This window comes from Eulemur rufifrons, chromosome 2 (genome assembly GCF_041146395.1).
Source record: "Eulemur rufifrons isolate Redbay chromosome 2, OSU_ERuf_1, whole genome shotgun sequence".
Taxonomy (NCBI): Eukaryota; Metazoa; Chordata; class Mammalia; order Primates; family Lemuridae; genus Eulemur; species Eulemur rufifrons.
Genome location: NC_090984.1, coordinates 27,241,379 through 27,254,738, shown reverse-complemented (window position 1 = coordinate 27,254,738; position 13,360 = coordinate 27,241,379). Strand labels below are relative to the sequence as shown.

Genomic DNA, 13,360 nt, shown 5'->3' with positions numbered 1-13,360 from the left:
GCCATTCTCTGTCCCCCATTTCTCAGCCCTCGGGGGCTCCTGAGCACCTGAGCCCACACCCCCAAGTGCCGGCCTGTGGTCCTGTGGGCTGCAGCCACCAGGGGGCCCCACAACCTCTCTGGCTCTGACCTCATCTCCACTACTGGCCACCCAGCTGGGAAAGGGGTCCCTCAGGCCACACCCCACCTTCCTCTATCCTTCCATCCCCCTCCCTGGGGGAGTAGCTAAGCCAGGGTCACATTACATAGAGACACTGCAGAACCTCATTCCCTGGGGGGCTTTGGAAAAGGGATAGAAATTAAAGTGAGGATCAGTCAGATGGTTTTAATGGAGTCACTATGCAGTTGCAGAGTCTCAGGGTGCTTCTCTGGGGCTTGTGCCCTATTCTCTCAGGGAAGTCAACCACTGAGACAGAGTAGGGACTTCGGTAAACAAAGCAGACAGCCCCACTCCCCTCCACGCCTTTGGGAAGAGGCAGCTGCTGGCCAGCTTTTGGCAGTGGGGTGGGGCCTCCCAACACCAGCCCACCCCCTTGGCTGAGCCCCTCAGCCCCGGCCCTCCCGCCGCCACCCACCATCCTCATCCTCCTCCTCGTCGTCCAGGCCCTCCACGTAGCCCTCGGCATCTGAGTCAGGGGCCTCCTTGTCGTCCCTGTCGTAGCCGTCAAGATATGTGAGTTGCGGGAGGAGCTTGAACACGTTTTCTCGGTAGTCGTTCAGGTTGGTTACCTCACAATTGAAAAGGTCTAAGCTCTTGAGGTTTTCTAACTTTTTCTGCAAGAGGAAAAATGAAATCAACGGTGAGTGATCTGTGGGAGGTGGGTGGCAGGTCGGGGAAACAACCCCAGGAAACACATGGGGGAACATGAGATGGTGTGGGCAGCCCAAGACTTGCAGGTGATAAGGAAATTGGGTTTGGGGGCCTCAGTATCTTCATCTGGAAAATGGGGAGTAGCACTTGAGGATCTTTAAAGCATTACCCAGCGTTAACGCACTGTTATTCTGCAATTACAGCTTTTGCCTTAATAGCAATCGGCTTGAAATTAACCCGGGGCTCTCGTGGTGCCTGCCCTGGGACTAAGGACCAACAGACTGACTCCTTCTACATCTGATAACAGGGATGACGATGGCAGTCAACACAGCACTTCATGTATTCAGGCAGTTTATCCTCACCACCCCTGTAAGGTACTAGTTCATTTTACAAATGAGGAAACGGAGGGCACAGAATTGGCATTTAACCAGGCAGCCCAGCTTCAGACCCTGCGCTTACTCTGCGAAATAGTACCTGTCCAAAAGGGTAAGAGGAAAACTGAAGGATCCAGATTCTGTCACGGTACTTAGCACCATGTGCCTTGTCAAAGCTTTACACCAGAGGGCTTCTACTCCATGTCAGCCCTGCTTGGTGGCTGAGGAAACTGAGGCCTAGGAAGTGAAGGGTCACACTGCTTGTAAGTAACAGAGCTGCACCTCAACTTCCCAGCTCACCCACCTTCAAGGTGCCAGATATAAAAAAGACTGTCCCAGGCTGAGTCTCTGTTCTGATGGGGGCCAGGTCTAACTGTGGAGTGAAGCCCCCACCCCTCGGGGTCAGTGGCAGGAGCTGCATTGCTCTCTCCAAGACCCTGAGATTAAGACCTAGGTCATTTTCCGCAGAGGGGCCCAGACACCCCCAACCAAAAGCAGCTTGCCACCCCCAGGAGGTGAGTGTAACACGTCACACTGGTAACCAGGGATGGGGAAGCTACTGAAACATGTGTGATCTGGGCAGGGGGAAGCTGGGAGTATGTGTGTGCATGTGTGTCTCTGTGTGTGATCTAACAGTGACTGAATCACAATGTTTTTCAAGGATGTTTTACACTCTGTCCCTATACCTCACCCATACATATACAGAACTACCTTCTTCCTTTCACAATGAAGTTACGAAATCAAGACTTTTAGGCAGATCAAAATAGTTTTGCTTTCTCCAAGGAGACCACAGAAGACATGAAAAGAAGTTCTATAGGAAGCATATTCCATTATTTGGCCCCACGTCACAGATGGCTTGGTAAGTTTGAGCTTGGAAAAGAAATGCCAGCTTCCTAATCTGTGCCCCTGGCCCACCAACAAGCCAAGCCCCTGAGCATCTGTGGAGAGCAAGGGGTGCCTTTCTGGACAAGACCCCTGCAGACCCAAACCACACTGAAGGCAAAATGTCCCCCCCGGCCTTTCCCTGATTCTAAGATGCCTTAGTTTATGAGGCAATTCTCATGTGTGTATTTACAACAGGTATGTTTACTTAATGTGACAGTATTTCTCTATTTCAAAAAGCTATTATTTAATCAATGACACATCTTACAGTTGATTTCTTTAAAACCAAAGGAACACAGTAATTTCAGATCCTGGTAACGTAGAAATTATTATTCTGACCATGACCTGGCCTTTTCTGGTTAGTAAATCAGTGAAGCTTGGGGTATGTTCAGCTCTCTGAGGTTGAGCAGGAGCCAGAAATGCTACCCAGGTCTCTAAGACCCTGGTCATCGTCATGCCAAGGACTGGTGGCCAGGGGCCACTCTTCTCCACACCATGTTGGGAAAGGCCTGCCTGCACGAGGCCCAGGCACCACGCAGCTGTCATCCCAGGACTGACCCATCTCCCACGGGTCACAGCCCAGTGACCCAAGAAGAAGACAGGAGTCCACCTCCAGGGTCAGCTTAATTCCCAATCGCTCCTCCCTCCCAGAGAGGGGCGGTAAGCCACGCCCTGAGCCTGGAGACACTACAGCTCAGGTTTCCAAAGCTGAGCAGGAACCATGTGTGGAAAAGCACAAGACCAGAAATTGAGACCAGGGTCCCACCCCTACCTTCACCGTGACTGCCCATTCTGGCTGTGTGACCTTGGCCAAGCTATTTAACTTCTCTGGGCCTCAGTTTCTCTATGGACTAAGCAGAAACAGCTCAATTCTATCTCATAGCACATAATGAATGTCAAAGGAATTAAGTGGAGAAAGGACAAATGCAAAAGTAGTGCTCCCTGATACAAACTCCTCCCCACCGCCCACCCCCACGGGGAGGATCCGCATGACTTACCAGTGGCTCTATTGTGCTGAGGTCTTTAATTTTGTTGCCACTTAAATTTAGATGTGTGAGGTTCGGACACTTTTCTGCCAATACTTCCAGGCCCCCTGAGATTCTGTTATCGCTTAGTTCAAGCTAAATGAGGCAGGGAGAGAAAAAGCAGAAAAGGCTTTCAAAAGGAAGGCCCTCCCCGGCAGGCCAGGAAGGCAGAGTAGCCCCAGGGCACTGCCTGGCTGGGTGCAAGCACCTGGCTTCACCTTCAATTACCTCCCTAAAGAAACAGACCCTCCTCCTCCCCACCCGCCCCCAGCACACACAGGTTCACACTCTATTTACCTTCTTAAGTTTGTTTAACTTTGGTAAGTTTGCGACTGAGGTGAGGCCTACGTTGATTGTACTTAAGAATTCCAGTTCTTCAAATTCATCTGTGAGGCCTTCGATTTTGCCTTCATTTGACCGACAGTTGTCCAGGACGAGTTCTTTCACCTGGAAAGGGAAGGACCTCGTGAATGGAAGGGTGGAGCGGGGCTGAGGTGTCAGCGAGCCATCCCAAGTCATCCTGCCCCTTCCCCGCTATGCTAAAAATGTCACTTCTCCTGCTCTTCTGATCGCTGTACTGCCAACAATCAAGGGATAGATTTGCCCATCCCGGATTCTTGCTTTTAGCAATACTGGGTGGGGGGAGCGCTGGGGAACAGAGCTGCAGAACCAGGGGCCATTCTAGACAGGGAGCTTGACCCGAAAGCTCTGCTGCCATTAGCGAGGTTGGTGGTCTCATTCCAACCCTATTCTCCCAAAATCCCATTGTAAAATAAAACGCCACAGTCCCCAGCTACAATGCTGTTAGGGACCTCTGGGCCTTGCCGCCACCCCAGTGTCCCAGCCTGAGCCCCTCTGGAGGCCAGCTACCCACTCCCTGTCCTCAGCCCCACCTTCCTCTCACCTCCACCTGCTTGTGCCCCTCTGCTTGCTGAGGGACCCCAGGACGCACACACCAGCCGGCTTTCACCCACTGGCCGGTGTGTGTCACCGCAGTAGGGCCTGGCCTGCCCCGTGGCAGGGGCAGTAGACGCCGGGCTCCTCCAACTCCCCATCTCTAGACCAGCACTGCCCGACAGAACTTCCCACAAGGATGGAAACATTCTGTACCATCCCAGAGAGGGGCCACTAGCCACATGTGGCCATGGAGTACTTGCATGTGGCTGGTGAGACTGAGGAACTAAGCTTTCAATTTTATTTGTTAATAATTTTAATTAATTTAACTGTAAAGAGACACAGGTGGTTGTTGTATTGGATGGCACGGCTCTAGGCTTTGCTCTTCAGGGTCCCGGGAATAGATGTGGAAGGAAAACGGAGACCCACAAACCTCGGATGGGCCCAGAATCAAACGCTGAAGTTGGCAAAATCCCAAAGTCTCTGGAGGCACCTCAGTGGCACTGTCTTGTTTCCCACTCAACTCTCTTACCCAGAATTGGGGTCCTAAATTCTTTATTTCTACTAAGGTAGAAAGAACTGGTAAAAAGCCACCCTCTCGTGAGGTCGTTAGAAGGCAGGCGTAGCTGAAGGCGATACTGCAGGCTACAGTGAGGGAGGGAGGAAGACAGGCCAACGGAAGTCTCAAGTCTCAGGCAGGAAATGACCCTGGGAGCCAGCAAGGGAGTGGGGGTGCCTGGCCCTCCAGTCAGTTATCTACCCTGCTCCAGAGCGCCCCAGCCGTTTGGGAAACCTGGCCTCCCGGGCCTGGAAGGCACCTTAGAGGTGATCCCTCCTGGCTGTACCCGATTGAAAGAGTCCCTTCAGCCCAGGACACAGCATCCCAGCCTGCCTGCCCGCTGTGGCTGCCAGGAGACACACACTGATGCCCACGGGACGTGCTGCCTCCCTCCCTGGGACTTCCACTCACAGACCCTCTTTTCTCACCAGTGGGTCACACAGTGTAAGCCAGTCCTTCTTCACAAAGTCCTGTGCTGCCCAAAGGGTGACCCCTGCCCCTAGAACCTTTTTTTCTCCTGGATAAGCAGAGGGGCCTTCTAACCAGTCCCTGTGCAGGGCTGTACCCACCCTCCTGAGCAGGCCAGCTTGCCCAGCTTCTTCTACAGGGCCCAGATGACCGGCCTGGCACAGGCTCCAGGTGCCCGTCCTACTCCAGCACCTCTGGGCCAGGTGGAAAATGGGGGGAAAAGGAGATGGAAACAGGGTCCACACCAGGCCTGGTATACCCCTCCTCAGTGTGCCCTTGCCACTGGGCAGAGCAGGGGAGCTCTGGGGCACATCTGGATCTCAGAGACCCGGGGGCCCCACAGCTGCCATGCCTAGGACAGCAGCATTGTGTGGCTTCCATCTGGCAGAGCACACAGCAGGGAGCAGCAGCCCTCTCCAGGAGCTAACGAGCTCTTAGTCTAGGTCGTGGCCACCAAGGCCCACTGTCCCGTTGGATCTGGGAAGGGGAAGTTCAGTCCTTTCCCACCCCCTCAGTCCCCCAAGAGGCCAGATGTCCAGGTCAGATCAAACCACCTTCTCAAGGTCGCTGACAAGAGCGCCTGGGAACAAACCCTGTGGGGCCTTCTGCCCTAGGGCAGGGAGACAGCCTAGAGCCAGGGAGCCAGGCCTTAGGGACCAGCCCAAATGAAGGGAGAGGAGCCGCGATGGGGGAGGGGAGCCATCTCCTTCATTTGCAGTAAACACTGGAAACACAAGGCCCCCAGTCTTCTCTAGTAACTGATTTCCTTGGAAGGCCCTGGGAATTCTTGAAGCTCCACCAAAGAAAGACAAATATGAGAAGAGATTCCAGTCTACCCTCAAAGACTGCAGACGTGGTTTTTCTAGACGGGTCAAGGGCTTCTCTTCTTACTGCCATGAGCCAAGGAGAGGAGGGCCTCCGTGAGGGGGGAGGCGGTGCTGGGAGTCAAGGGAATTCCTCCAGGAAGCCGGCCTCTTTCCTGGAGAGGCAGCGCTGCCTGCCGCCCCTGGCGGTAGCCTGCAGGAAGGCAGCCTGCAGGACGCCCGCTGCTGGGGCAGGCCACCTGGGGATTCTGCAGGGAGACACAGGTTTCGGAATGCTGACCGGGCCAGTCCCAGCGCCTGCCACCACACCCGCACTAGTGGCCACTCCCCTCAGGGACAATATGCAAGTTACCACTTTTAATTTTATTAAAAATAACCATCAGGTCTTTCTTGAGCACTCACTAGGCACACTCTAAGGGCCTCACACACTTTGATTTGATCCCCACAACCAACCCATGGGATATTCTCTCCACTGTGTAACACACCGGAATCACCTATCCTAAAATCCCAGGTCACGGTCATCAGTCATGAGAGGGTGTCTCCTACACCCGAGGTGGTTGGTGTTGGCCACAAGGTGAGGAGGGGCCCCTGAAGGCTTCTCTGACATCCCCAATGTAGGGCACAAGCTCTCCCAGAAAGAACCCCCACTCAATTCTGTAAGCTCTCTTGGCTGTGTTGGGGCTCAGAACACAATGCCCCCAAGCATGGCGCTGTGGCTGCCAAGTACTTTGAACTACAGGAGACTGGAAGGCCTTGGGGGCAGCCTCAGAAAGCAGCTCTCTCTGACCTTCTCCTCCTCCCCTGTCTCTTGCCCTCTCTCTCCAGGGAACTGCGTCATTTGAACCAGAATTCCTCTTCCCTAAGGCGGGTCACAGAAATGAGAACTCCTTGTCCCTCAAAGCAAGCCGTGAGGCTAGAAAGGTCACTCTCCCTCCAATACCCTCATTCCAGAGGGGTCCTGCCCCGCACCTGGGAGGAAGGACTGCCGCACAGAGAGGCCAAGAGGACCCTGAGCAGACAGGCCTTGCTGGGTCCCCCCGGCTGTTACCAGCAGATCACACCCCTCTGTCCGGTCACATTTCCACAGTACTGCACATTTTCTCTCAAACCTCAGCATAAAAATGGGCAGTTTTCCCTGGGTCTGTGGGTCTTCATTTCTGAAGGCTCCTGTGTCACAAAAAAACTCTCAGTAAATACATTTGTTATGTTTTTCTTTTGTTAACCTGTCTTTTATGTCAGCTGTGACCCTGATGACGGGCGAGGGAAAGGATCTCACCATTCCGCCCTTAAAACTATAACTGCTCCCTTTCAGCCCCTCTTCTAACTGTTCCACAGCGAGGTGGGTACCACTCCCTGAGGTCCCCGCCCTGGTTACACTTCCTTGGCAACCAAAGCACAGAAGCTAAGCCAGCCCTGGCTCGGATGACGCTGCAGAAGGGCCTGGGACCCTGCTCGTCCCCAAATAGCAAGAGGCTGTGTCCACTCCCTTGGGAAAGCCCCATGTTTCTAAGGGGGAGCGGGCTATCTCCGACATCCCCACTGTTTGTGCGTTTCCTTCCTGGCTGGTTTTGGCACCGTGTAGGGCACCACCAAACAGGAGAAGGAGGGGCCGGGCCTTAGGTCCTGAGGCTGCTGACATCACCAAAAACCCCAAACCGGGTGGGGGAAAAGCCTACTGCTTCATTCTGGGGGTGCTGTGCCACAATGGGGACAACAGGTGAGCTGGCTGGGAAGTGTCTGAAATGGACAGGACAAGGCAAAACAAAAACAGCAGCCCCACAGCCGGCCTGTGGAAGTCACGCATCCACCCCCCGCCTGCCTCCGAGGGCCACGCTTTCTTAGGGCTCCAGCTTCACAGCCTCAGACCATCCCTGAACTCTTGCTACAATACCAACCCACTTCCTCTGCACTTGGCTCCAACCCTTCCATCCCTTTTACATCAGGGTGTGTTCTGCTTGAGAAAGGGGAAAAAAAGGCCCACTTCCCCTGCCAAGTCCTGGGTGTGAGCGAAGTGCCAAGTTAAAATTAAACTGAAAATTTGTACTTTAGGTTTAGACTCTCTCCCAATGCCACTGGCCATTTAAAAATATCCGAACGTGGTTACTCTCCAGCTGAACAACTGGAATTACTCTCCTTGTACCGGAAGCTTTTCCAACGCCCTGAAGACCAACCCACGCAGGACCCGACGCTTCGGTCCTCAGTGTCAGCACCCAGGAGGGGAGATCTCAGTGGGGAGGTACTGAAGACCCCCAAGAAGTCAGACTGCCGGGGCTTCTGCATTTCCTGAAAAACTTGTCCCCAAAGCAAGGATTTGTCAGCCATTTCTCACCAATGGGTGCTGAAACTTCCACGATGAACGCACACACATTGTCACTATAAGGAACAACCCGCTGTTTGTTTCAAAACTGAAATCTTTACAAGTCTTTACAAGTCTCTCAAATGTGACCTTTCCTCTCCATTCCCAACGTTGCAGCCCTGGTCACCGTCACCTCAAGTCACTTTAAGCCTGCTTTAGCCTCCAAACTGGGTCCCTGTGACCTTGCTGGAAGTGGTCAGGAGGCAGCCGGGACCACAGGGGACAGGCCTTGACCTGGGGGCCGAATGCTCCCGGCTCTAGCCCCGGGCCTCAGGCTCCTGCCTCTGTGGAAAGGGGATGATGGTGTCTGTTTAACCTGCGAAGTACAAACTTGAGCCCAGAAAACATCCCTGGCTTCCCACTGCCTTGGGAAAAATTCAAGTTCCTAAACATGACCTCCAAGACTCTCCATTCTTAAGAGCTCCTTCTCCCTCCCTCCAACCTCAGCACTCCCCACCTCTCGCTCTTGCACTACAAATCTAGTTCAAGCCCCTCCCCAGGAAGCCACCCAACCCAGCTCTGTGCATCCCGGGGCACCAAGGGCAGCTGCTGCATGAATCATTTAATCGTGTATTAAGCATCCGATCCTCCTAGAGGTCAGGGACTGTCCTTCTCCGTAATCAGCCTAGCAGGGAGCGGACACCAGAGCAACTGCTTAACAAATGTCCTGTTTATTGTGCCAGGCACAACACTAGGTGCTGGAAGTGAAGAACTAAGTTGAGCTCTTACAGTTTCACGAATAAATCTGAAAGAACCCTACCTTTTATAAACAGCAATGTGTTTTAAAGGGTGTCTTGTGCCCCTCAGACAAGCCTAAGCCCCTGAGAGGCAGGCCGGCTTGCGCACACTCCTGCTGACCCGACAGTGCACTACAGAAGGGTCTCCAGCCCTCTCTACGCAGGGCGCTCCTGCGACATTGTTGGCTGAGGGGACACAGAAGAGATGGTGAGCCAAGGTTGGGGGCCTTGCCAGCAAGAGATGCGGTAGCTGGTGGGGAGGAGACAACAGCCAGTAAACAACTCCAGCCCAGTGTGCCAGGTAGCAGGACTGAGGTTGGGACAGAGTGCATTCTTCAAATGCCTCCAGACAGAACAGGCGCACTAAAGGCAGACAAGAGGGACCCAGGGAACAACCAAGAAAGGGGATGCATTGTACCAAAGCCAGGAGTGGCCATTTAACTCACAGGGTCCAGTATAAAAAGAAAAATGTAGGTCCCCTTGCTCAAAATCTATTAAGAATTCCAAGACGGTGACAACAGCACATTAAACCAAGTACATGTTGCACAGGTCACATGCCTGTGAAGCTGGCCCTGATCAAAAGGGACAGCCTGCACCTAGAATGGAACCATCTGAAGGACAGGACCAGAGAGAAGGAAGCTCAGAGTGAGAAGTGCTCTTTTTCCCCAGTATTTCCCGAGGCACTGTGGAACGGTGGACAGAAGGCAGGCTCTGGAGTCAGACACCTGGCTTGGGTTCAACTGTTGTCCCTACGAGCCCATCTCACCTCTCAGCGCTTCTGTTTCCTCTAGTGACTATAATGCCCATCACCTAGAGTCAGGTTAAATAAGAATGTACTCAGAGTGTCCCCAGCTTGGAGAAAGCCACTTGCCTTCCCCTTATATCCATAGCCATCTTTACTGTCGTGTCCAGTCAAGGTACAAGAATGAGAACAACATGCAGGGTAGCAGCTCTGAGTCACCTAAGCTGCCTGTGGGGTTTCTGATGGAAAATACAGGCCCTCTTAACCTGCTGGAGAACCAAAAATGGCAAGCTCAAAACATGCCCCTCTGGATTTTGTACCTACACCTTGTTTTGTTTTTTACGCCAACCTCGAGCCTTGATTTTCTTTTCCTTCACTGAGCAAGAATTCAATAAATACTTGTAGCTTTGGTTCCAACCTTGTCAGTCCCTAGCCAATTTAGTTTTCAGGTTCCAGTCTTTGCACAGAAGAGAAGACTCAAATCAAATTGACCCCGTGGTTTTTGGTGCTCATGGGTTTTAAATAGGTCAGCTTTTAAATGGGCCATCCCCTATCGCAGATCCCATTTCAGCTAGAAGGCCAAACTGTTTGAGACACCAAGGTTTTAGACCGGGGTGATGAATGCTTGTGATTTTCTTGTTTTAACCATAAAATCTATAGTTTTGCTTAACAGCAAGTGTGGCAAAATCTGCCCCCCTACCCCCCCAAAATTAGTCAAGTTCCATGGGGGAGAAGCCAAAGCTCTGGGAGAAAAGTTAGACACATAAAGAAACTAGAAGGGCCTTGGGGATCTTCTATGGCCAGTGGCTTTCTACATTTTACACCTTGGCTCAATGTACACATTTTGTGTGCGTGTATAGGCACACACAACTGAAACAAATCTTACCCTCACAATTACTTTTTTCTATTACTTAAAAAACATCACTACCCTGGATCAGAAATCACAATCCCAGCGGAAGACTGTGGAATTAACAGATCATCCACATAGCTTTCGAGTTTCAACTAAGAGGAGGCAATTTCACAGCCTCAATAGTAGCTAACATTCAGGTCTGCACACTTCTCAAAGATCTTTTTTTTTTTTTTGAGACAGGGTCTCGCTCTGTTGCCAGGCTGGAGTGCACTGGTCTCATCATAGCTCACAGCAACCTCAAACTGCTGGGCTCAAGAGATCCTCCTGTGTCAGCCTCCCAAGCAGCTGGGACTACAGGCATGTGCCATCACGCTGGCTAATTTTTCTGTTTTTTTGGTAGAGACAGGGTCTCACTCTTACTCAGGCTGGCCTCAAGGGGTCCTCCTGTCTCGGCCTCCCAGAGTGCCAGGATTACAGGCGTGAGTCACGGTGCCAGGCCTCAAAGATCTTTTAAAATCTTAACTAGGGCAGGGTCCCACGTTACTTTAAAAACAAACAAAAAAAATCTCCCCAAGAAAAAAGCATCTGTCTGATTTTTTTGTTGTTTCCTACAATAGAGCTCTGAAGGCAAGCATGGAGCACATGTCCCAGGGAAGTCGGTGACGCCAACCTTATTATTTTAGGGAGCCAAGGAACGCAAGCTGAGGCAAGCTGCAGCAGTAATTAAGCTGTCCGCCAGGCCCCAGCTCATAGGCTAAGCCGCTGGCGGGCGGGGGTGGGAGGGGGAAGCCCGCATTAACATAAACCCTGTGACTTGCTCCTGTACCGCCTGGAACTGGCTTCCTCTCTCCTCCTGCAGGTGTGAGGAGGACGTGGTTTCCGCTTCATCAAAGCAGAGGAGCAGGTTCCACTGCAGACGCTTCCTCCAGCCAGAAAGACAGACTCAAGGCAGTACCCTAAATGCCTGTGGTGGGGGCAGGACCCCGGCTTTGGGCTTGCCAAATGGCCTTTTTAGCAGGTGAATCCTTGATGGGCCACTCCCTGATGTTGTGCCTTTGTTTTCATCCCTATAAACTTCATTCCTACCTTCCAGCCAGTCTAGATTCTACTCCAAGAGTCTGTCAAGGACCTGTTGGTTCTACCTCCTACAGGAAGCCTTCCCTGATTGCCCAGCCCCTAGTCTAGTCCTGCCTGATTTAAGAGCATGTGTAGTGAAAGTGTTTGCAGGGCACCGGGAACTATTTTGGAGTCTGGAGGAGAGGTCTTGGATCTGACTTTGCTGGGGGTCAGGAGGAAGGAATGGGGAAAGGGAGATGAGGGCTTTGGAACCGGCAAGTGACATGATCAAGTGAAAACCTCACAAGCTCCATCTTCCAAATAGCTGCTCCCTTCCTACCTTCAGTGAGTGCCAGAAGACCAAAAGAGGCAGGAATTGGAAGTAGAATCCAACGAACATGCTTGTCCATGCAGGTGGTGTGTGAATTGTAACCAGGGAAGAGAAGGAAAGGGGACAAGAAGTGCTGCGGTGCAGGCAAAGGATGCTGCCAGGCACTCCAATGACCTGGGCTCTGGTCTCACTTTGCCATCAACTTGCTGTGTACCCTGGGGAAGTTACTGCCACTCTCTAGGTTTCTGCCGGTCCTCTAATCCACACATTGGACAACAGAGCCTGAGTACAGAAATAAAGTCCCTTCTATCTCCAAAATTTTGTGAGCCTATGAGTGTCCACTTCACAACCAAACTCAGTCACTGTTCCCCAAAGGAAGTGGGTGATTTCATGGGCCGAGGGGCCCAGGACTCATCACTGAGGGATGCAAGGGCTTTGGGACACATGGCAATGATCCCGGGTAATGAGTGAAATGGGAAAATCAATCCTCTAGTCTCTTAAAACACATCAATACCCCCAAAATATATATATCAATAACTAATAAATACATATGTACATGCAAATTTTAAGAAAACCACACACCAGGATCACAAAAACGGTCCCCAGAGGCCCTGGGTGCTGGGTTGCAAATGTGGGAGCCTGGCATCATCCCACCTGATGTCTGTCATCTCACAGGTCATCAGGGGGCCTCCAGTCTGCTCTGGGGGCTGGGGCAAGGACCAGGCACCTCAACTCATGGGGTGCCATTCCCAGCTCATCAATTCTGTGATTCACAATAAAAGCCACAGCTGCTCTCCATGATCTTATTAAAGAGCCACAGCACTGTACCCGAGCAACAGAAAAGCCATGAAGAGACCGAAGAGGACGGCCTAGAGTGCAAAGGGGGTGAATCCTGATCAATGTTCCTAAAAAGCTGCTTTGCACACATCACATCATGTCTCGTTACGCCCATGTCCAAAATCCTTTAATGGCCTTGGGGATCATGTGCAAATTCTGAGTAAGATCCCCAGGCCCCCATCCATCAGTGCTGCCTAGCGGACGCCCTTGCCTCCTCCAAGCCAGTCTGTCCCCACCTCACCCCTCTGCTAGCCTCCCTGATCTGCTGCAAAAACAGAGACCCCACCTGGTGCTGCATGTCAGTTTCCAAAGTGCTTCCCCTCGTAGACAGTAAGTATTCTACCCCTTCTGTCCCTCCCAGGGAACCTGCTCCTGTCCACCAGGGCCTTCTGAGAGATGCCGAATGGCCAGTGTTTCTTCCTCCTGTCTCTCGCCCAAATACCGAGTACCCTAGGCACCTTGCCCAGAGGGGCTAGCTTTCAGCAAGTGCTTGCTGCGGGGTCAAACTCAGCCTACAGGAGGGTCGGGGTGAGGGTGGGCAATGGCTCTGGAGAATAATCTGGTTTCCATTCACTTTCTAAGGCAAAGCACCCCACTAAAACCACTCTTAGGCAA

General features: G+C 52.3%; 1 protein-coding gene across 1 annotated transcript in view; it reads right to left on the bottom strand.

The window, feature by feature from the left end:
* The window catches only part of ANP32A (acidic nuclear phosphoprotein 32 family member A), a 39,299-nt gene that overhangs the window by 5,222 nt on the left and 20,717 nt on the right, over positions 1–13,360 (bottom strand). The window contains exons 2-4 of the mRNA XM_069482508.1: positions 3,389–3,538; positions 3,065–3,187; positions 575–773 (exon numbers count right to left, since the gene is read on the bottom strand). Of these exons, the coding sequence (XP_069338609.1) occupies positions 575–773; positions 3,065–3,187; positions 3,389–3,538 (472 nt within the window). The remainder of the gene's footprint in view (positions 1–574; positions 774–3,064; positions 3,188–3,388; positions 3,539–13,360) is intronic.